Raw genomic sequence first — 24,879 nt, 5'->3', positions numbered from 1 at the left:
TTCTGTGTTCCTGGCCAGTTAGGATTCCTTTGCCCATTGTCAGGGAATTGTCTGGGAAGCGCCGAGGGCCTTCTGGCAGTTCCCTCATTGCGAGAAGCAAAGCTACAGGGAACCAGGCAGAGGGCCTTCTTGGTAGTGGCACCCGCCCTGTAGAATGCCCTCCCACCAGATGTCAAAGAGATAAACAACTACCTGACATTCAGAAGACATCTGAAGGCAGCCCTGTTCTGGGAAGTTTTTTATGTGACAGCTTAGTGTATTTTTGGTCTTTGTGGAAGCCGCCCAGTGTGGCTGGGGAAACCCAGCCAGATGGGTGGGGTACAAATAATAAATTATTATTATTATTATTATTATTATTATTATTATTATTATTATTATTATTATCATCATCATCTTGGCTTCCTGTTTTCTAAAAACAGCTGTCAAATAAATAAAATAAACTATGTGTTAAACAGTCAGGCTGATGTTAATACCATGCTGCTTGGTATATATTTTAAAACAAAGCCATAAAAAGGTTCAAGCAAGGGTCATGATCATTGGATTACAAACTCTCTGGCTTTGATTAAAGGGTGTGTTACAAGCCACTTTCCCATGCTCTACCCCCAAAAGAAAATAAATAAATAAATATGCCATGTCACTTTAATTTTTCGCAGACAGTGGGAGAATATCCACTTGGCTATTCTGAGATGTGGTGTCTTTTTGCAAACCACAGGATTCCCAGCTTCACCTGGATGATGCTATGAGAGGCAACGATGACTTGAAGGAGCAGCTGGCTATGGTAGAACGCAGGAACAACCTGATGACGACTGAGCTTGAGGAGATGCGGGCAGCTCTGGAGCAGACGGAGCGTGCTCGCAAAGTGTCTGAACAAGAGCTGGCAGATGCCAGTGAGCGTGTGCAACTGCTGCATTCCCAGGTATATAGGAACATAGGTATACTGAGTCAGAACATGGGCTCATCTAGCTCAGTATTGTCCCCACTGACTGGCAGTGGATGTCCAGGATTTCAGACAGTCATCTCTCCCAGCCCTATCTGGAGATGCCATCAGGGATTGAAGCCTGAGCTACAGTCCTCCTTCCCCACACAGTGAGAGGCCAAAACTCCCTGAGGCTGGAAGCAAAACACTTTCTCATCCCCAGCTAGTCTGAGCCAGAAGGCAGAACCTGCCCATTCATTCATCCCTGGAGAAATGCAATAGGACACGTCTCCTCACATGTCCAGTATCTCAGGTCTTGGTTGTGGCATCAGTATTGGCGAGCAAATGCAATTGCATTACAGTAGATAACGCAGCGGAGTAACTGCTGACTGTGCCCACAGAACACAACCCTTCTCAGCACAAAGAAGAAGCTGGAGACGGACCTTGCTCAGTTCCAAGGAGAAATTGATGATGCCATCCAGGAGGCACGGAACGCGGAGGAGAAGGCCAAAAAGGCAATTACAGATGTAAGTGCTCCGTCCTGCTTGCCGCAGGCCCCATTCTACCATGTGTTGGTGACTCCATCTGGGAAGCCACATGTATGATTTTCATAGTTATAGCTGAAACTCTCATATTTTTGCATCACTACTTAAGCCACACCCGCTTAGCTATTGCATTTGTTGCTCAAGTCTAGCCAACCCATGGTTTCTTCCATTTATGGAGGCAGAAAACTCCTCCTCCCAGGCTGTCCATGGTTGGCCATATTCCTCAGTTGGTTGCTACAGCTGTTGCTGCTTCTGCTTCCCACGGATCTTCCTTCTCCTGGGGCATATACATAATGTAGGGAGGAAGCGTGATATCACAGGAATAATTGGCAACACCTCTCAAGGGAGTGAATATACCATCTAAGGCCCACTATACCCCTTACCTATCTGCTCTTTAATCATCTGTTATCAAACTCAAGTGGTTAAGATTACGAATACTTTGGACCATACTTCAAAGCAACTATTTTTTCAATTTAGAGAAGTCAGCATAGTGCCCTCCAGATATTGTTGGATTACAGCTCCCATCAGCCCCAGCCAGCATAGTCAGTGATCAAGGATGATGGGCACTATGATAGCTACTGCTTCTTTAACTGATGATGAATTCTGGTTTTCCCCATATACAGTACTGTCTTTCTTGCGTAGTAGAAGAAATTAATGGATGCTTGTTTGTGTGGTAGAAATCCTTTAAAATTGGAGAAGTTTCTTTCTCTCTTCTTTAGGGTTTGACTAAAGAACCAGCTGTTTCTAAAGAACAGGTTTTTCTTTTACTCCATTTATGTAGTGTGGTTAGCAGTACAGTATACGAATGCCACTGTAGCAACACCTAGTGTCGAAATCAAGCATTACAGCAGAAATTCAGTGCACTTAACCAAAATAAAAGAAATAAGGCGCTTCCAGACTGTAACTATTTTTGGATGGAATTCAATCACATCTTGGCAAATTAAGGCTGTGCAATCGAAGCTGACATGGCACTCTTGTGAAACAAACCCATTTTCCTAAATAGGTTTCCCCCCTGTAACTGATGCACAAAGCGTGGGATAATGCTTGCTTGACACAATGTCATTTGATCTCCCCACAAACAATCTGCATAAATGGTCATTAAATAACCTCTCCACAAATAAATCAAACTGAGTGCTTATTAAGCAGGACATCTGGAAGCAACCTCATATATTCCAATCCAGAGAGGGTGCTCTAAAGTCTGGACCCCAATCCAACTAACCAACCAACCACAGAAAGACAAACCAAATGAACTATGTAAACACACCCTGGTGAGCAGTGAGGTACAGAATCTACAACACTAAAAAGAATGTTGGGAGCTGTGCAGAGAAGTGGGCACTTACTGATGTTACCATCTATCTAATTAGGCAGCCATGATGGCAGAGGAGCTGAAGAAGGAGCAAGACACCAGTGCCCACCTGGAGAGGATGAAGAAGAACCTGGAGCAGACAGTGAAGGATCTGCAGCACCGTCTGGATGAAGCAGAGCAGCTGGCCCTGAGAGGCGGCAAGAAGCAACTCCAGAAACTGGAGGCCAGGGTACGCTGCCAGAGCTCATTTAACAGGGTTGCTTGAGCTTGTCATAGTGACTGATTACAAGCAGAGCTTCATGCACAGGGCTTCCACTGGTGGGTCTGGTTAGGTGAAGCCTGCCCACACTGATTTTGGAGGTACCTTTTCAACATGATAATGCCCATTTAAGTTTTCAAAGATGTATTGACCCTTCCCCGTAAAGTCTGATCTCTTTATCAGAATATTCTGTTGTAGGTACACGAGTTAGAAAATGAGCTTGATGCCGAACAGAAGAGAGGAGTTGAGGCAATCAAAGGAGTGCGAAAATATGAGCGGAGAGTCAAAGAAATCACTTATCAGGTAACGATGTCTTATTCCATTTATTGAACTCCTGGGATTCTCCTCCATTACTATCATTCTCTTTATCTGAGAAAGACAGAAGCAGGTCAGCACAACATATTAACCATGGAACCAGATGAGAGGCAACCCAGGACTTAAATCTTTTTCCTCCATATTTTTTTTATTGAGTTTCAAAGAAAACATTGCAACGAGGTTAAAATACATGTAACACTCAACTGAGTGGTGTGTGCAGAGAGTGCCTTCACAGTTGGAGGCAGTATGTCTCTGAATACTAGTTGCTGGGAGCAGTGGCGTCGCAATGGGGGTGCGGTGTGCCCCGGGTGCCATGTCTTGGGGGGTGACAAGAAGGCACCCCGCGGGGGCTCGCCCCACCATGGTGGTGTGAGCAGCCATTGGGCCGCCACAGCCACATGTGGAGGATCCTCTGTTTGCGGCTGCAGCCGGAAGCAGAGGATCCTGGTGCCGGCGGCAAACCGCTATGTACAGCGCATGTGCGGTGTTGCACACATGCACAGTACATAACGACACCGCACGTGTGCTGTACATAGCGGTTTGCCGCCGGTGCCGCTCGAGCGCTGCACGGATGGCGGTGGGATCCCTCTGTGCTGCTACAGCTGCATGTAGAGGATCCTCCGTTCATGGCTTCAGCTGCAAGCAGAGGATCCTAGCACAATCCATATGGCGCTGGAGCGGCGCCGCTGGCAAACTGCTATTTACAGCGCATGTGCAGAGTCGCTACATACACATGTGTCGTACGTAGCAATGCCGCACATGCGCCCTACGTAGCAATGCCCTGCCCTCGGTGTCATGACCATTTTGTTCGCCCCCGGCTGGGAGTCACTTGTGGGGACTCTGATCCTGCTTCTGGTCCTCCCATAGGCATCTGGTTGGCCACTGTGAGAACAGGATGCTGGACTAGATCAGCAGGGTTCTTATGTACCTGTTCTGCCTGTCAACTTCCAGAGGATAACCAAACTCTGATATCCTCTGAAGGCACGCTCTCAGAGCCTTATAGTGTTAGCATTCCATTTACATTCCACGCAGGCTGAAGAGGATAAGAAGAATGTTTTCAGGCTTCAAGACCTAGTGGACAAGTTGCAGCTGAAGGTGAAAGCGTACAAGAGACAAGCTGAAGAGGCTGTAAGTGCACAAATCTCAAATGTCTCCCTTCATGCTTAAACCTATACTGACCATCGTTACTCACCCTGCATTCCTGTGTGAGGAATGGTAGGGTACAATAAATAGATAAACGATGATACAAATAATAAAAATAAAATACACTGTCCAAAGAAACACACAGCTTGAAAAACACTCAGAACTGTTTATCTTTATCTTGTAACCCCTTTCAGGATTGCATAAATCTTGACACCTCTTCACCCCTAACCCCACACCATACAGTTAGGAAGACCCTGCCCCATAACCCCTACATCCTGGAACCACGTAGAACCACCCATTCCTTATACTACTACTTCCACCTGTCAAAGGGGTGGGGTGATAACTCCTCCCCAAACCCCAATTATATCTTACTTGTCTCCTTGACAGTGTTCCACCCACAGAAGTCGTATCAATTCTCAATCACAGAACAGCAAGCAGAACCCATGTCTCTCATGATGACACAGATTCACTCCCATGCCATTTACTGTAGCACTCAGCCACTTCCCAAAGCATTCCTGCATCACCAAGGAGAGGACAACCATCTCACACGCTTCCAATCTTCCCTTTCCTGTCAGTGTCTCTATTAGACATCATAGATCACACATCATAGATCCTTTCAGAATACAGCTGCCACTTCAGAGAAAGGGTGGAATACATGATGGTTATCCTCTGCCTCCACAGCTGGAGGCAAAAATGCTTCTGAAAGCCCGTAGCTGGAAACCACAGGAGAGGAGTGCTATTGTGCTCAAATCTTGCATGCAAACTTCCCACAAGCATCTGGTTAGCCACTGCGAGAACAGAATGCTGGACTAGATGGGCCACTGGCCTGATCCAGCAAGCTCTTCTTGCTGTATGTTCTTACACAGGTATAGCTTACCTCCCACAATTTCCAGCATTCTAGTTCGCATGCTATGGTAAACAATAGTTAATTGTTTAAAACAGTAAATGGGTCAATTTGGGCTGCTTTTCCATGATCCCTGTCTTAGTGTTACGGAGATTACGTTTTGCTTCAACAAACCACGCCTGGTAAGCCAAGAACAAACCTTAGATGACTGCAGGTCATTGTTTGTCCGAATCGGAACAAACCATAATCCCTCATTCAGATGCAATGCTAAGCCAGGCATCATGGTTTGTTTCCCCTGCACAATGTCAGGGAGGAGGAAAACAGCCTGGATTGGTGCAGGATGTGAAATCCACATTGTTGTGGGACACCTTTGCTGTCCCTTATATACTATACCTTTGGCTCTGCTTGTGTTGTTGATTTCATGTCACGTTTCTGTTGTGCAAGGAGGAGCAAGCCAACACGAACTTTGCCAGGTTCAGGAAGGCTCAGCATGAGCTGGAAGAAGCTGAAGAGCGAGCAGACATAGCTGAATCCCAGGTCAATAAGCTGCGGGCCAAGAGCCGTGACATTGGGGGAAAGGTAAGTGGCTTGGTGGGGTGGGATGATGTACTGGCGTAGAAGGAAACTTTTCTCTGCACAAGGATAACACCTGTCTTTCAGTTGGTACTGTTAATCTGCTTGGGTTCAAATTCCTACCTAGCTCTTCTAAGAAGTAGCCCCAATGTGAAACAATGTATTTCCCTCCATGAAGTTTAAATTGCCTTTGAGCCTTCCACTTGCTATTGAACACTTGGTATTTGTTAGTGGAGAAATGAACAGGAGAGCATTTGCAATGCAAATTAGTATTCCGGTCAATGTAAGTTTCATATTCACATTAAAAAGAAATTGTCACTCTAAGGCTGCACTCTTATGCATACTTACATATGAACTCAGTGAGGCTTATTTCTGAGTCTTTGGCAATCACTCATAGCCGAGTAAGATTGTCTTCCATAAACACGGTTTTAACAATGAGTCCGTAAGTGACTGTGGAGGCCAATTCTGGATCCACACGTCCTTCCACGGTGGGGACATTGGTTTCCGGGAGGGAGATGATCACAGTGTGGATTTGCAAGCGTGCCTTCCTCTTAGCACATTTCTCCCTTGCATTCTGAGTTTGAGTGTCTTCAAAGCCCATGACACCTTTGGTAAAGGCTGTTCTCCAACTGGAGCGCTCGCAGTCCAGTGTTTCCCAGTTGTCAGTGTTTACACTACATTTTTTTTTAGATTTGCCTTGAGACAGTCTTTAAACCTCTTTTGTTGACCACCAGCATTACGCTTTCCATTTTTAAGTTCGGAATAGAGTAGTTGCTTTGGAAGAGGATCACCAGGCATCTGCACAACATGACCAGTCAAACGAAGTTGATGTTGAAGAATCGTTACTTCAACACTGGTGATCTTTGCTTCTTCCAGTACACTGAGTATTTCTGAGACATGTGTAGATTACACACCTAATGTGGCTAGGGCAACCCAGTCAGATGGGTGGGGTACTAGTAATACAACAACAACAAATGTAACAAGATGCCCAATGTAATTTTCCACCTTTCCACTACTTAGCTCCATGAACAAGAACACCAATGTAAACATGTTACATTTGAATATTTGAATTCTCCTCCCTTGACTTGATAGTAGGCTTTGCAACCTATCCATCAATTTAAGTGTAGAGAAATATTATCAAGCACAGTCATAAGCTATCCTCCAATAAATATGAAATGGCGAGAGATAGACACATACATATGGTACAAATATCTTCAATAAATATTGGAGTGTTAAGTACTAACAGATTTGTAAAGCCAAAAGCAATGACTTAGATCATGTTCTCCGATTTCCTTACAAACATGTACTATATAATTTCACGGCAGCATCTTCTCTCTGTTTCATGGCTCTTAAAACAAATAGGAATTGTGTCCATACTAGAGTGAAATCTGGAAGCCTGGGCTACAGCCTGGCAAGGATCTTCTTTCCTCTCTTCTTTTGATTTTTCTCCTTTACCTTGCTGCTTCTCCCTCATATTATACTTCTGAGCCAAGGAAATAAAAGCAGACAATTCCAGTTGCTGTGGTGGCAGCAGTCCAACCACAGTTTGTGGGGGGCAGAGGGAGAGGAGAATAAGACAGAGCAATTCTTCCACACCAGAAAAATAATGCCAGAGGGAGAATTCCTGCCTGTTAGTCCCTTGACATACTCTTGCTACCTACACTGTTCACATATAAGCTGTTCTGTTACCTCATTATCTTCTTCATTTGAATTTATTTTTGTACAGAAATCGGAAGAATGAGACGAACTACTCCTGAAAAGATTCCACACAATGTGGAATTCTTCACGGTGAATGTACATGTAAATCAATGAACCTGAATAAAAATACATTTTAAGCAACATATTTCAGTTGTGACCTTTTAACGTTTCATCAAAAATCAGAGGCGCCTGTGAGAAATTGTGAAGATTCCCATGGGAATGTGGGCATCAAGTGTAGTTGCAGAATTCTTGAGAGCTGGGTAACTGCAGCCAGCTGTGTGAACGGTGGGGTGCATTTGTGAACGTGTATATTTTTGTTTGTTTCACTCGTTTGCTTATTTATTTAATTTAATTTATATCCCACACCTTCATTATAAAATAATTCTAGGGCAGCAATTACAAATGTATTCAAACTGATTCAACATTACTGCCCCCCGCAAAGTCTGGTAATACAAAAGCAACACTAACCAACCAAACAGTGCAAGTACTAGATTAAAAACAGCGTTAGAAAGCCGGTTGAAGCAAATCTGTCTGGGCACATCCATAAGACCTGTTTATTGAGCATTCACTCCAATTTGTTTGCAGGGGGGAATGCTGCATCAAAGCAAATGTTATCCCACACTTCCTAGTGCATTTCCCCATCACTTTTCTTATTGCTGAAAGCCCAATTTTTCATGAACTACGTTTGTTGCACAAGAAATCCCAGTCAACTATAATTTTGCGGCTTGAATTTGCTGGTGTGCGATTGAATCCCACCCCCCAAATAGTGGCAGCCTGGAAGTGCCCTGTATTTTGAAAGACTGAGAAAATACAGCAAGACAACTTCCGCGGGTTAGAGTGTTATTATTACTATTATTATATTTGATACTGCCTTTCATCTGAAGATTACAGGCTGGTTCACAACATAAAAATACAAAATGAGAACACGAAATACATACCATAGATTCCAGCGTATTGGGCGACTGGGCGTATTAGACCCCTCCAATTGGCAGCTGCAATTTGGGGGTTCCTCTTATAAGCCCAGTTGTCTAATACGCTGGGCAGCTCCGCGCTGGGAGAGAGCTGTCCAGCGCGGAGTGGAGCCCACTGCCCCTGCTGCTGCTTCTGAAGCAGCAGTGGGCAGGTTCCGCACCGGGCGGTTCTCTCCTGGCGCGGCGCGGAGCCGCCGCTGCCGCAGCAGCGGGGGGCAGATACCTGGCGTATAAGACTTTCTAACCCCCATCCCACGAATACATTTTAAAGCCATAGAATGTTAATCAGCCAAAGGCTATAGCAAAACATTTTCGCCTGGTGCCTAAATATATTCAATGAAGGCTACCAGGCGAGCCTCTCTAGGGAGAACATTCCACAAGTGGGGAGCCATCACAGAAAAGGCCCTTTCTTGTGTTGATGATTGCAGGGTCTGGATCGGTTCCATTTCTCTAAGCAGCCTTGCTGAAAATGCCAACTCTGTAGTTGCCAGAGGTGGGGGCAACCAGAGAAGGGCATACAATAAAAATATTACTGTACTGACAGGTACATATGAGGAAACACTTCAGGTATTTGAGTCCTAAGCCTAAGGCATGTGCCTCAGGGAGACAAGGATTATTTTCATCTCCACATTATCCAAAGTTGCATCTGAATGGGAAGAAGAGAGAGTATCCCTGTTTAAGAACAGTGGAGTTAATAAATACATTATTTGGCAGAAGGGGCTTGTTATCTGCACAAATAACTTCTGCTGCCATTGAAGATGCAGCTCACTGAATATTTAAGTGCTTACTTCCATGAGCAAGGTGAATTCCAAAAGCAGAATTTCTTTTTTTAAAATAACCACTTCAGTCTACTGTAAGCAGCTCCTCTGATATTAAAATATTTACACAAGTAGACCATATGTGTTATTTTGCAGATAAATCCTGAGAGGTAACATTTGCACTCGAATTAAGGGCCATATGTAGTTGACTGCATTTTGCATTGGGATCCTGCTGTCAGTACATGTAACATTTAGTAAAATTGGTAAGCGCATAATTTTTACACTGTGCTGCCCTTTTTTCTTCTCTTATGTACACCCACGTTAGAAAAACATAATGTGTGAAGAGACTTGTCCTCCAGATACGTTATAATTCTTCAAGCAGCTAAAAAAAGCAAACGGCAACAGACCAAACATAACAATGCAGCATTGTCATGACTAAATCAATTCATAATGACTCAGAATGAAGAATATTCCCTGCCATGAATATATAAACAAATACTGACTGCTGGTGAGAGTGACACAAATCCCCAGAATTCCAGAAGATGATTTATTTGGATGTTCACACCAGAACAGCACATTTCTCCTTGAGGTATAAATCATGCATGTGCCTAGGCAGGAGCTAGTGCCAAATGGAAACTTTCTCCCAACACCATAGGCTGAAAAGCCCTCTCCATAATTAGGCTTAAGGGCTTGAAACGGACTATGCATGCTCACTGAAATGACTAACAGGGGTCTACTTTACAACCAGCGGCGCGTCCACAGATCTGGTCTCTAAGCATGCGGAAGCGAGAAGAGCTAATCGCTGGGTGAAAGCCACCCAAATCCCAAGGAGGAATGTCATCTAATGGGCTCTCTGAGTCACAAAGGCTCCAGGACTTATTTTGGTTCAAAACAGAGCTCAAGCTTCTCTCATGCCTTGCCTTGAACAGTGGCCAGTATTTTCAGAGTGAAATGTCTAATAAATGTAGAACACGAGCAAATAAAATTTCATGGCATACTGTAAATAAATATTTGGGGACAGGAAATGGCCATAATGGGATGTTATGCTAGACATAGGTTTGCCTGTTAAGAAAAAGATGCGGAAAACTGTATTTGATTGCTTCTATTTGATTATATGTTGTTCTTATATTCAACTAATAAAATATTCAAAAAAGAAAAAGAAAAGAAAAAGACGCAGTGGACCTTAGGCTCGCTTCACCCTACCCTCGCCTTGTTCTCCAGTGGAGCTGTGAGAAGTTTAGAAGCTTCCCCTTTCGTTTCACTTCACCAGTTTGCACTGCCCAGACCAACAAACTGTGGTTAACGTTAACCTGTTTGTTCAAAAGGAGCTGACTTTAAACCATGGCAGAGTAGATGAGCCCTAGAATTGCTGCAGCTTATTCTCATCCTGCTAAACTTGGTTTCCTCATCGTGGCTGCAATTAGGGCCATAAACACCTCCCCTAGCACTGGTAGTACTTTTCCACTTCTCCCCTCACTTTGGAAGTAAGAAAAGAGCCATATTTGCCTTCAAAACCCTAGAACAGGTGGCTAATATTGGTCACAATGACAGTCAGCCACCCCACCGCTGGCCACATGGCAGCAGTGGACATCGTCAGCGTATGTGCAATTCCACACACACTAAATACTCATCAGACATGTACATTCACCACATATACAGCATATGCAGGCACAGCACTCTTTTCCTCTCACTCTTTCACACATACAGTGAGGGGGGAAAGTATTTGATCCCCTGCTAAATTTGCCCGTTTGGCCACTGATGTAGAAATGACCAGTCCATAATTTTAATGGTAGGTTTATTGCAGCTGTGAGAGACAGAATAACAACAGGAAAACCTTACTGCCATTGACAGAAATGTGACCGCCATGGGATTTTATCTCCCAGTAAATACTTAACATAGAATTGAGCTGACCTCCATCATAGTTTGTCTGGTAAATGACCAATCATTTCCTGATGAATTCCAGCATAAAAATGGTAAAACAGAACAACATGTTCCATAGATTTCAGCTCTTGTTTGTTAACCTTGAGGAGAGCGAAACACCAGCATATCTTCTCCTAAACATTTTAGATGGCAGCACATTAAATCTGGCCACAGTTAAAGCAGCATGAGACACATAATCAGAATCTCCAGCCCTTCCCTCTCTAGCGCTAGGGTGTGGGTGGAAATGCTGACTTTTCTACTCAAAGAGCAGGCAGAAGGCTTTATTTCCAGACATGTCAGCACTAACAAGGCTCAGTGATCACTTCAGGTGCTGACTGACACTTCTCCAACCAGCTGTGACTTTATAGTAAAATGCACCCAACTTTCTCTTGTCCAGTTGCTGCTATTCTGACAGCATTGTTCTTTTCCATTTACAAAAAGAAATGTTTGTGGGCTTTTGCAAAATCTAGCCCCAATTGTTTCCAATATTAGGAATTAGAACTCTCTCTCTCTCTCTCTCTCTCTCAAACACACAAACACACAGAGAGAGCGCAGATACAGATGATTACACAACTGTAGTAAAGCATTTTCATTGACTTGCAATTAAGCAAAGAGTTATTATCCCTGATGAGATACATACAGTAAAACAAGGCAATTGTATCATTCTAGATTAGATTTAAAAGAACTAGGCAAAGCGAGAAGAGGGCTGGGAACTGAGGAGGAGCTAGATGTAAGATGGAAACTACAACCAAAGTTCTCCTCAAATAATCCAGTTGTTCCAAAAAACAACCTTAAATGAGATGACATTTTGCTTGTTCCATCTATATTTATGGAATGAATGTAAACTGTCTGATCTGTTCATATGATGTGTCTTCCCTCCGCTACACTAAGAATTGTAGTGTTTAAAGATGGTACTGAGAATTGTTTTTAGAGATTCCTAATTTCCCAATTGACAGCTAAAAGGATTTGGAAATGGTTTTCATTTGTAGTACAGATATACTGTGAATACGTGTCCACCTGCATGAGGACATGTTCCTGGTCATAATGAAAAAGCAGCTAGATGCAGCAAACAAAACTATTGCACATATGCCTCTACAGAGCAAAGAATTAGGAAACTGATCTGGTAGTTTAAAATTAGGGATTGTTTGGAGAAGGAGAAAAGTGAAAGAAATCAACTGCAAGCATTGTCATCTCCTATCAAGAATCTGAAAGTGAGTTTGGCAGACTTTGTGGGCACTAATGCTGAGTTCAGGTGCGAGGCTAATATATAGAAGCAGATCTGCTGGACAGGATTCTCTCCCACCGCCCTTCCAAATATATGTACTCCTCTGCAAATTTCTAAGGATTAAAGTTGTCATGGGGATGTTAATTCTGAATTCCTGGGGGTTTAAGAGATTAGGACCTCATCTTTACCACTCTACAAACATGGCATTTTACATTTAATTGTAAGAGACTTTCTCTCATGAGTCATTCTCGGAGAATAGCAGCTTTATACACAGATGGCTGCAGAACAGAGACACCATTGAGGGGCAAATACTGAGACAGCTATGTCATGTAGACCCAGGCACACATCTATACATCTCAGCCACAGAAAGCAACCTATCAGCCATGATCAGTTTTGTACAGATGGAAAAGACACCACACTATTAAATTCAGGTATGCAATGTTCTCTGTGGTATCTGTAGTGTCTCACATATGGGACTGCACCAACACACCAACACACACACCACATTATTTGAGTCCTTCTCCTTCCACTGGAATAGTATGTAAAATTCTTGACACATTATTTGACTTTTATTGACTACAGACACACATCAAGAAGAGGCTTGAATATGTGTGTAAAAGCAGTTTGGCTGATTCAAAATGTTCATTATCTGTTTACTTGTTCAGCTATTCTGGGTGGGCTCCTTTCCTACCATAGTTGGAGGTACACTTAGCAATAGCACCAACAAGGCTCTCTCTGCAACTTTTCACCAGTCACACTAACAAGGGTGGATTTAGGGCTATGCCAATGCTGTCCATGCACTGGGGCACTGAGCCAAAGGGGTGCCATCTCAAAGCCTGGTAAGCAAGACGCTGGGCTTTAGGAAAGAGGTGGGAGGGCTCTATGTCCCTGCCAGAGTCATCACACCTTCCCAAAGCAGGACACCTCCTTCCTTACCTGCCTTTGGGAACGCAGGACAAGGGCTGGGGCAGGAGGGGGAATTTTGGCATCACACAGGGCGCCATGGTATCCAAGTCCACCACTGGGATGCCTTGGGGAACAATGCCACATCATGCCTTTTGTTCCATCTGTCTCATCCCCAGAGTGCTGCTCCTTCTGTTTTATGGAAACATTTGTCTACTTGGCTTCTGAGATGTCTTTAAGAAAGAAGATGGTAAACAATCCTGCAAGCACAACTTCCATTCTAGTTCTGAACAGAAAAACAATTTCTGCCGAATGAATCTAGCCTTCACCCGGTAACTGGAAACTCCTTTTCCTTGCTAACAAGGAAATCACATCTTGTGAATTCTGTGAGTGATTTATGCAAATACGGCCTTGTTTCTCTGGAATACGTCTGATCAGAACACAGGTTTTCCTTTTTCTTTTTGTTTGATTCACTGATTTCAACAGCGTGATCCAGTTTTGAGTTTCGCTCACCACATTCCCACCCCACCAGGTGGTGCTGAAGACAAACTCAAGCGAGGTGCCATTGCAGTTCCTCACTTGGTGCATATTCTGCTAAGGCTGCTCTTCACTGAATTTGTCCAGTATAATCAGTTTCTCCTTTGTGGAATATGGCTTTCTCCCACAAATATGCACAAAGATTAATTGAACCTGGGACATCTGGGTTCAGTTAAGTGCATCATCATACAGCACATAGTAAAAGTATGGCATTTGCTATCAGAGAATGTTGTGATGGATACCAAATTAGACTACATACACGCAATACGTTTAAAGCAGATTTTAAAGCACACCTCCTGAAAAAACAACATGGGAACTGTAGTGTGCCCAAGGTGCTGGGAATTGTAACTATTTGAGGGCTAAACTACAGTCTTAGCCTTCTTTGTGGTAGAGGGGGGAAGTGTGCTTTAAATGTATGATATATATGCAGCGTAGATGTCTTTAAAACAGGATTAGACAAATTCATGGTGTCTAGAAGGCTATCAGTAACTACTACTTATGATGGCTATATACCACCTCCAGGTGAATACCTAAATATTTTATTTAAAATATTTTATTAATAATACCAGTACTGATATTAATGTTAATGTTATCTTACTAGTTAAAATAACATTTATTAATTAAAATGATAAGAATATTGATCCTTCAAAGGGGTCAAGGCTTTAACAGATTACATTTCTAACATTGTTTGTGTCTTTATTTCTTAAAATTCTATTAATCTCCCTCCCAACCTAAAGGAGCATAAGGCAAGTTACATCAAGCAAATATCAAACAATTTATAAAAGCAAAGAACAATCACGCATAAGACACTAATACACACACACATACATACTAGGGGTAATGCAAGTTGAGTGGTTAATGTGCATAACAGCCAATCATAGTGCACATTCACCAGATCTCATGAAGAATGTGCATATAATGTGCCCATGAAGAGGGAATTGTGCACATTTCCTGGTCAATATACATAATCTCCAGCAGACCTTGGGAAATGTGCATATCTCAGCTGAATTTTGTACATTCAGTCAAAAATTTGTACATTCATTATGCAAAATCTCCTGGGAGTGCCCCAGAGTGCAATCCTTTTGGGGTTCCATGGCATCAGAAATACTGTAAACAAAATCACAAGACAGCAGATCACACTCTTCCCCACAGCTGGCTCCTTTATCCTTAGGCAGAAATGAAGAACTGTGCAGCAATGACCTTGTGAACTATTTTTTGCATGCTGCAAGAAATATCATGCCTCAACACTGGAGAGATTTATCCGGTGCCACTGCAGAATCCTGGTACCAGATAGTTTGGGACACAACTCTACTGGAAAACTTGATTTGTAAAGTTAAAAGTGTCAAGAAGACAACACAAAACTGCTACATTTCTTTGTGGTATGATTCTGTGATGTATACAAACATTGAGATGCATGGACACTTTCTTCTACTGGTTTATGAATGGATTTGGTTGATCTAAATCCTTTTCATCTTTGTATCTCTCCCACCTGTAAACAAACAAAATGGAAACTAAGCAAAAGTTATATGAGTACTTTAGCATTGTTGTTGGAATACCAGCTAACATAATTACCTGGTACAGTATGTAATGATATAATACTGTATAATTTTATTTTGATGTTTAATTATAATTTGACTCTGGGGATTTGTATTTTCCTTACATTTATTGAACTTTGCCTTGTCCTATTCCTTCTGTATCCTAAAAGCTCAATAAATAAAACATTTAAAAGAAGAAAAGAAATGTTGTTATATTGTCTTGGGGATGAATTCATATTCTCTGACAACACTTCAGAGACTAGGCATACAGTCTGTGTAACTGCAATCCAAACTATAAGGTAAGGCAAGGCTTAATGGAAGAGCAGAGCCACTGCCACATTGTAGTCTGCAATTCATGCCAGCTGGGTGAAAGCCAAGGGTAGATATTATAAATTTATTGATTATATCCTATTAAACACAAATTGGGTTGCGAGTAGTGCTGTGGTGTAAACCACTGAGCCTTGGGCTTGCTGATCGGAAGGTCGGCAGTTCGAATCCCCGCGGCAGAGTGAGCTCCCATTGCTCGGTCCCAACCTAGCAGTTTGAAAGCACGTCAATAAATAGGTACCGCTCTGGCAGGAAGGTAAACGGCGTTTCCGTGAGCTGCTCTGGTTTCGCCAGAAGCGGCTTAGTCATGCTGGCCACATGACCCAGAAAAACTGTCTGCGGACAAACACCAGCTTCCTTGGCCAGTAAAGCGAGATGAGCGCCGCAACCCCAGAGTCGTTCGCGACTGGACTTAACTGTCAGGGGTCCTTTACCTTTACCTTTTTAAACACAAATTGGACAACTCTGAACAGGAAAAAGCATATTTCTTTGAGACTATGTATACTGACCGCATATTATGAATATTGACTAGGGAATGTACAAAATTCAGTCAAGATAGACACATCCCTCCCTTTCTGGACAAATCTCAAGTGACATTAAAAAAAAACAACACATATGAAAGTAATATCTGCCTACACGGGAAATTTTGTTTAGAACAAGTCACATTTATTCATCAGACATTTCCTGATTGGTCTCAGCTATCTCTCTTACAGCTGGATCCCGAATATTTGCTTTGGCAAATCTGCCTTCAGTAGTTTCATATCATTACTGCAACGTTGGCAAAATGGCATGTTCTCTGATGTGTTGCTCTACAAAACGGTTAACATAGTTTGGCTCTCCTAGTTGGCCAACTTCCATCAGGTTGGACATCAAACATGTTTTGTATTCACCCTGTCCAGAATCCTACCTCTTCATTGCCAGGAACCCATTAAGTCCCTGGCATGGGCATCTCTAGGAATTTGTGGGGGAGGAATTAATAAATACATAAAACCTAAGTACAGTGGTACCTTGGGTTACAAACGCTTCGGGTTGCAAATGCTTCGGGTTATGAAGTCCGCTAACCCGGACGTAGTTGCTCTGGATTGCGAACTTTGCCCCAGGATGAGAACAGAAATTGTGTGGTGGTGGCACATCGGCAGCGGGAGGCCCCATTAGCAAAAGCGCGCCTCAGGTTAAGAACGGTTTTGGGTTAAGACCGGACCTCTGGAATTAATTAAATTCATAACCCGAGGTACCACTGTAAGTGGCATCATGCTATGCTCAAAAAGAAAAATAAATGAAAATGATGTATAGATGGTACTTAACACCTAACAAATTATCGAAAATGAATAAGAAGGTTCCTAATAATTGCTGAATGGACTTGCAAGAAAGCAAGGGAATTTTGGGAAACAATACCTGATGAGATTCAAAAAATGTTTAAAATTAGTATATCAAAAAAGGCTAAAGTGTTTCTTTTAGGGATTTATAGGGGTAGAAATCCCCCCCCCATATTAAAGTTGTCTGTGTATGTAATAACAGCAGCTAGGATTCTATATGAGCAGAAATGGAAGGAAGAAAAAATTCCAACCAAAGAAGAATGGCTATGTAAGATAATGGACTATGCAGAACTAGCAAACTGAACAGCAAAATTAAGAGAGTCTAAAGATATGTGTGTTATGGAATAATGTATGCCTTTTTCGGACTATTTAAAGAAATATTATAGTATGATGAGCTCATGAGCAGGATTTGAGCTATGAGCAACAGAAGAAATTAATTATTATATTGTGGTTATGATTTGATAGATAGAAGACTGGGTGCAGCAGAAGGATAGATACAATAACTTCATGGAAAGTGGGATGGGAAGTGGACAAAAATAAGAGATAAGACGAAATTGTGTTTTGACAGTGTTAAAAATGTTGAAACTTAATAAAATATAACTGGGGGGGATGCAGGTAAGTGACATTCAAGAACAGGTCTACTGTTTCTGATAGATCTGGTGACTGAGCATCAGCAGGGCTGGGTTGAACCTGACCTCTGAGAAACTTGAATTCCAGGTCCATCCTACTTATTTCTTGGTGGGTAAACCTGGAATCCAGAGAATGCCTTTCCACCCACTGCTGGAACCCACAATTATTTTCCCGTCTCCCTTCTTCCCCTCCAGCCCTTAATTAATTACATTGCTGTTGCAATCAACCTTACAGTTTCTCCCCAGCGCATTTCCCTTAAACAACAACAATAATCACCCAACACATCAGGAAAACAACACTGGACCACACTTCCTGATTGTACCAGACTACTCTAACTAGTCCTCCTCCCACCCCTGCAAAATGTATATATATATAACAACAGTCAGTTACTTAACTGGAGGCGATTTTGTGGAGCAGTGGGTCAGTGCACCCGGCTGCTAACCAGAAGGTTGGCGGTTTGAGTCCACCCAGAGACAGCTGTGATTCTCAGTCATAGCCTTACCCCTTGCAAATGGGTATAATAAGGATGGGCTTTATCTACATTGGCATTAGCAGGCTAATTTTTAAAATCTTTATAAGCTCGGCATATTTTTAAAAAATCACATTTTTTTGCCATGAATTAAGATCTAAGTTAGAAAGATCATGAACTCTCCCGCCTTTGCTTTTGTTTATCGGAAGAAACTAGAGGTGTGCACCATCCACATAATTCAGTTCTCACTCTCATCTGGCACTTTGGAAAATCCTGATCTGGCTTTACAAGGAGCTTCATAGGCTGTCCAGTTTGGCTCAGGTTTTGTCCAAGTCTGCTTGTCCACTATTGGGATTTAAAGGTGGGGGGAGCAGCTATAACCTTTCCCCCTTTTGACAGAGGTTGCTGAAATTTACAGGCATATTCATTTATTCAGAGTGCCTAATTGCACGCAAGTCCAGGGCTTTTGTGTTGGGCACCCTCAAAGTTTGATCCCCCCCCAAAGCAAACATCTATAATTTTACAGATTTTGAGGTAAAACTGGGTGGAGTTTTCTTGCAAGGTTATGAATTTTTGAAGGAAAACAGCAGTGGCTTTCCTGTAAAGCAAGGACAGCTGTTGCAATTTTAAGGTGGTTAAAAAAGAAATCACTTCATAAGATTAATTAATATTGACTTTGCTTACCATAACCTGAGAAGTAGCACATCATAAACAATATGCTGACTCTTACTTCTAAATTATCAATTATAGTCATATTTCCATAGAACATAATTGGATGAATACCACCAGAACTCTAAGGGTTGCTTATTTTTGGCAGTTTAACCTTAGCCTTGAAGTAGCAGCAGCAAGGTTAACTTCCAACAGTGAGGAATTTTGGGAAAAGGAAGCATTGGTCTGATGGGAATTTAAATAGATAAGAAAGATTTTTGATTTGTGATAAGCCACTGATTTTCACATCTGTCTGATCTGTCTTGGACATATCAAGGACAAAGGCTGGAACAAAATATTCACTTCAAACAGTGTTCAAATAGCACTCAAATTCAGTGTGTTCTGGCAATTCCAAACTTTCTCCCAGAGTTCTGTCATTTGAAAACTTCTCTTAACATTGAAGCTTATTCTTCCCTTTTGAAGCATGTTAGCTTTATTTAAATTTGCTAAGTGATGCCTTCAATTATCCTAGAAGGATGTTATAATGGTTTGGATGAGGCTTGAAGTTTCTACATTTACATACAGCGCTGAAGTAGTAGATCTGCAGAGGTAATATAGTGAAGGATTGGACTATGAAAGCAAGCCAGGCAAAATCTGGAGAACAAATGGTGCAAGTCTCACTCTGAAGCCGGCTGAACATTGGTGAGTGCACATAATTGAGCCCAGTGTTAGATAGGAAAGCTAGGAGCTAAATGGCACCTAACGCCTAGGTTATGGGTGCACCACGGAACGTCTAGGCACCCTTTTTTAAGATAACAAGAATACAAAGCTGAAAATGAATGAACTGCAGCTAAAATACTATGTTCATTTTTCACATGGTCTAGTCCTCCCCTGCCCAACCTCTAATATTCTTAAGAAGGTCTGTTCTCCAGTCTTCAGAGAGTACTGGAAATGGGGAAGCAGAACACAGTCCTCCTTTCCTTACACTCTGCAGTTTTAATCTGAAATCTTAGCTGCAGTACTGCGCCCAGAGTTCAGAAACTGCTCGTGCTAATGAAATTCCCTGTCGCAAAATGCGCCTAGAATAATGGGAGTTTCGAACACTGATTGAGCCTACCACGTAGCAGTGTGGGCCACGAACAAGCCGAACACCTTTTACCAGCTTCACCTGGTATGACAGCTGTGGCTGTTTCTGGACTGGGAGAGCTTGACCACAGTAGCTCTGGCACTGGTGACTTCTGAGGTTGGACTACTGCATTGCACTCTGTGAAGGGCACTCCTTGAAACTGCAGTTAGTGCAGAATGCTGAAGCACAGCTGCTGACAGGAGTGAGATCAGCACATTTTCCCCAGTGGCGGAGCTTCATGCTCCGGCACCGGGGGCGGAGAGCAGGTGGGGGGCGTGGCACACTGCCTGCAGGGGCATGGCACATGTTCTGGGGGACTGGTGCATCGCCCACAGGGGGGGTTGAACGCATTCTGGGGTGGGGTGCGCACTGGGTGGGGGGCAGGGCACCCAGTGCGGGTGGGGGGGTAGCTGCGATGGAACCCCACTGGGATCATACTGCTGGGGGCTGTGCACTCCCCCAACCCCCTCTTCCTCCACCAATGATTATCCAGAGATCTGCACTGGTTGCTGATTTGCTCCTGGGCCAAGTTATTTTCTGTTACAGTAAATAAAGCCCTTAACAGCTTGGGACCAGTTTATTTGCTGGATCATCTTACCCCATAATAATAATAGCTTATACAGTGATACCTTGGGTTAAGTATTTAATTCGTTCTGGAGGCCTGTACTTAACCTGAAACTGTTCTTAACCTGAAGCACCACTTTAGCTAAAGGGGCCTCCCACTGCCGCCATGCCGCCGGAGCACGATTTCTGTTTCCAACCTGAAGCAAAGTTCTTAACCTGAAGCACTATTTCTGGATTAGCGGAGTCTGTAGCCTGAAGCGTATGTAACCCGAGGTACCACTGTACATATTTTGCATTAGGGTAACGACAAGGACTTGCCTGAGCATACAGTCTGTGATCTGAAAACAAATACCTCAGAATTCAGTGAATGTATTTTCAAACTACTTCAGCCACACTGGGGTTGTGTACACTCTGTTTACAGCTGTACCTGTAAAGCACACTTGAGACATATTCATTCCCCCCCCCCCCAGGAATTCTGGGCATGGTAGTTTGTTAAGGGCGGCTGGGAATCATAGCTCTGTGAGGGGTAAACCATACAGTGGCCGGGATTCTTTGAGGGAAAGAAGGTGCTTTAAATGGGCTTTAAAGAGGTAGTGTGTATGAGGCCTAAGAAGAGCCTTGCTGGAACAGACCAAAGGCCCAACCAGTATTAGCTCCATGCCACCCCACTCTCCCAAGTGTTGCAAGATACTAGGGGCTCCAAACACTTATCCAGGGTTCAGTTTCCTTGGAATGAGGGACAACAGAGATGCTGGTGTGTTTATGATTATGGCTTATTTACACATATATGCAATCTGAGCCTACAATGGAGGGGCTCACACCGTCAACACCCCAGAAGGCCTTGCTTCTCCCATAGTCACAGCAGAATTCAAACATGGCTCTCACTCTCTGGCTTTTGCCTGCTTCTACTTCTAGCCCAGCTCACACACTAGTCTTTCTCACCACCAGCCAGGTGAGGGAGGAGGCCCACCCATTTGCCCCCTAGCACAGAGCCACTTCCTTTCTTATGCAAAGGATCCTGCTTAGGGGACATTGTGGCTCTTGCCTGAAGGGGCTCAGGCATCATACAGTCAAACTGCACCTCCCACCCCAGTAGAACAAGATGCATGTTCTAGTAACCAGCTAGATGCCAATGGGAAGCTCAGAAGTAGGGTTGCTTCCAGATTATGTGTTCATTGAAGATTCACCCTAATTTGTTGGCACAAAATTTGTGAGTAAGTTAGACAGTGCCAGCTATTTATCAAGCATTTATTCTGATTTGTTCGCTGGAAAGTTAGATGTTGTGTCAAGCAAATGTCACCCTGCACTTCTCAGTACATTTTCTGACCACTTTCCTTATTGCAAAATGTCTGATTTTGTGGGGGGAAGTGTTTTTGTTGTGCAAGAGAACTGCACAACCGGAATTTTTTGGGATGTGACTGAATTGCATCTGAAAAGAGTGACAAAGTGCCGTGAGCCATGGGTGCAATGAAATTCTCCAGGGTTTCTCAACATAGGGGTTCCTTCTGAGGTGTGCCTATCTTGAAACTTACCTGTTGCTAGTACCAGAGCAAAGCTTATTTAGCAAGTTCTTCTGTAGTTATCCTAGTTGCCTAGGGAGTTAATTTCTGTTTTATTGTGAGTTAACTTTATTTCCATAGCCATGGGAACACACAAAGTTTCAAACAAAACCCATGCACAAAACAGTATGAAAATTCATTATCCATAAAAATCATAAACATTCTCATCAATAGTTCTTGTTGGCATCTCATAGCCATTAGAGGAAGTATAGCCACACTATGGGAAATATCTTTACTCATTTTAATTATATTTTTTTATTTTTGCTGTCTGGCAGAGAAAAACAATTTTATGCAGGGGTCCCGCTGTTCAATGACTGCTACAGAGTCTTTAAATTTTACATGTACTGACTATGTTTTAATTTAATGATGCAATTTTGGCGGCGGGGTGGGTAGTTTTACTATCTGTAGTGGCACCAAACTAGGTCTGCCCAACTCACCACGCACCCGGAAAGCGTGCCCGCAAGACACACGTGTTCGATGAATTCACACGCATTTTGCGCTTCAACACCCTCCTCCCCCCCCTTTTCGGTGTATATCACAACCATTTCACCGGTAAGTCCAAAGCCGGATTCCTACCGATACAATGCAAGTGGGCGGGCGAAGAAGCGCAAAAATCCTGCTCGCGTTTGTCAGGGGCGGCGGGGAGAAACATCGGGGGCGAAGAGGAGGCGGAGGCGCCGCTGCCCCGTCCCGTCCCGTCCCCCTCTCCGCGCGTGCAGCCTTGGCTGGGACTCCGGTGTGCGTGCGCGTGTGAGAGGGCGGGCGCGGCGACGGTCCGCCTGTCCCAGGGGGCGGTGCGGGGAAGCGAGGCGGCCAATCCGCCGGCCGGGCTGACGGGGAGGGACGCGAGGGGGGCCAGGCGAGCAGGCAGGCAGGCAGGCAGGCTCGCTCGCTCCCGGCAGCCAGAGGCGCTCGGCTCAGCAGCACCTGTGGCAGCCAGAGCCGAGTTAGTTGGGCAAGTCGCTGGCTGGCTGGCGAGGGGATGCCGCCGCCCGGGCAGGAGCGGGCGCTGCCGGTGCTGGGCGCGCGCTGCAGGACCCTGTACCCTTTCTCCGGGGAGAGGCACCGGCACGGGCTGCGCTTCGCGGCGGGGGAGCTGCTCACCGTCCTCCAGGCGGGGCCCGACGGCGGCTGGTGGGAAGGGGAGACCGCCGAAGGGCTCCGCGGCTGGTTCCCGGCCAGCTACGTCCAGCTGATCGAGGTGAGGGGCAGGGCAGGGCAGGGGGGAGGGCGGGCGGGCGGGCGCTCTGCAGTTCAGCCAGGGGGTGTGTGGGGAGGGCGGCGGTGGGCTCGGGTGATGGCAACGGGGCTGCCCCGTAGGGCAGACTGTGGCATGTGGAGGGGAGAAGGCGCTGGCCCCGAGTTCGGGTCTTGCCAAGTTTGCTCTGCAGCGGCTGCTAGGCGCCCCTGCGACGGGTTTCTTCACCTTGTGGGGATCTGAAGAGTGTTGGTTGGGGGAATTGTTGGGGTGCTTCCATGAGGTGCCGGCGTGGGGTTACTTGATTGTTGTTGCTGCTATTATTATTATTGATCACGGGTTTGCGTGAGGTGTTGAGCTTGGCTGGCTGACTGCCTTGCAGCGAGGGAGGCGTGCATCCAGCCTGGTGGCCCTCGCCGTGGAACTTGGGCGAAGGGGTTCCCTTGGAAGTGGCATGTGGGCTGCAGAGTGGTGCAACCTCTTGTGCAGTGTGTAGAGCTGCTGCTGTTGTGTGATGTGTGCAGTGTTTGTGGGGTGCTGTGAAGATGCCCCCTTTGGTATAGAATAGATAACCAGAGTGCCTGTTTTGTGGGTGTCTCTTGTTTACAAGCAGTATGGCCAGCAGTATGGTGGGATCCTCTTAACTGCTTCTCCAGCGTGAAGAGGAGCTGCCTATTTCTTCCACTGTGTGGTTTCCACCTCACAAGAGCTCTCCACATTCTTAAGCTTTGTTTCCCCAAGGTGTGTAGGTGGGCTGCTTTCCCCATGAAGTGTTTGTTCCATGTATGAACCATGGGTGAGAAACATGCTCTGCTGAAGACCCATTTCGAAGCATGATGAGATGAGTAACTTACTCATTCCCTCCCCCTCAACCCAGTGGGAAGGGCTGCAGCTCTACACACTGGAACCCTTCATTGGTAAACAGTAGGTCTCAGGTTCAATCCATGGCATCTCTAGGCAGGGCTGGGCAATTCCATCACCTGAAAAACCTTGCTGAGCTGCTACCAGCTAAGAGCACATCTTGACAACACTGATCTTGATGGATTAATGTCAAAAGCTGCCTGTGAAAATGGGCCGCTTCTTCACCATATTTCCAGCCAGATGTGGATTCTTTTTTTTCTGACAGGATTGCTGCCTGCATACCATGTTTCCCTGTGGTATGATGAATGAATATATTTTTTAAAAAAATATAAAAACCCAAACAGATTATTCTATACTAATCATAAATTTACTGTCTCCAGCCTTTTATTGGAAGATAGCAATGTTTACATAAGAGGAAACTTTGGTAGACCACACCACTGATGAGAGAAGAGAAGAGCCCTCTGTTTAAAGCTATTCTAAGCACATGTGACATATATGCCAATCAATGTGCTTGAACTTTTACTTTGGCGGGATTTATTTCTTAAATAATCAGCTCAGCTCAATGCAATTTGGTTCTAGGATGTGCTCTGCTGCCCAAGTGTAGCTGAATGGTGTTGATGTAATATGGTCCCATTGCACAGCTGAGCCAGGATCATCACTTACATGTTTATTAATTTGGTGTTGTCATTTATTGCTTAGGAAGGCTGTTGGCAAAGCTTTAAGCTTGGTATGG

At 44.2% G+C, this 24,879-nt stretch overlaps 2 protein-coding genes and 1 long non-coding RNA gene across 3 annotated transcripts in view; 2 read left to right on the top strand and 1 right to left on the bottom strand.

Moving 5' to 3' along the window:
* LOC309361978 (myosin-1B) overlaps positions 1–7,744 on the top strand; it is a 130,005-nt gene extending 122,261 nt beyond the window's left edge. Inside the window, exons 34-40 of the mRNA XM_081897389.1 lie at positions 713–916; positions 1,318–1,443; positions 2,826–2,996; positions 3,225–3,329; positions 4,374–4,469; positions 5,773–5,907; positions 7,628–7,744. Of these exons, the coding sequence (XP_081753515.1) occupies positions 713–916; positions 1,318–1,443; positions 2,826–2,996; positions 3,225–3,329; positions 4,374–4,469; positions 5,773–5,907; positions 7,628–7,642 (852 nt within the window). The 3' untranslated portion in view covers positions 7,643–7,744. The remainder of the gene's footprint in view (positions 1–712; positions 917–1,317; positions 1,444–2,825; positions 2,997–3,224; positions 3,330–4,373; positions 4,470–5,772; positions 5,908–7,627) is intronic.
* The window catches only part of LOC309362517, a 47,014-nt gene extending 24,197 nt beyond the window's left edge, over positions 1–22,817 (bottom strand). The window contains exon 1 of the long non-coding RNA XR_014164994.1: positions 22,664–22,817. This is a non-coding gene — a long non-coding RNA (uncharacterized lncRNA). The remainder of the gene's footprint in view (positions 1–22,663) is intronic.
* Positions 22,818–22,977: 160 nt separating this feature from the next.
* GAS7 (growth arrest specific 7) overlaps positions 22,978–24,879 on the top strand; it is a 135,065-nt gene continuing 133,163 nt past the window's right edge. The window contains exon 1 of the mRNA XM_081897970.1: positions 22,978–23,288. Coding sequence (XP_081754096.1) covers positions 23,070–23,288 — 219 coding nt within the window. The 5' untranslated portion in view covers positions 22,978–23,069. The remainder of the gene's footprint in view (positions 23,289–24,879) is intronic.

The sequence above is a fragment of the Podarcis melisellensis genome, assembly GCF_964234715.1.
Source record: "Podarcis melisellensis genome assembly, chromosome: 2".
NCBI classification, from domain to species: Eukaryota; Metazoa; Chordata; class Lepidosauria; order Squamata; family Lacertidae; genus Podarcis; species Podarcis melisellensis.
The sequence above is the reverse complement of the archived record's forward strand: the minus strand, read 5'-3'. Positions and strand labels throughout refer to the sequence as shown.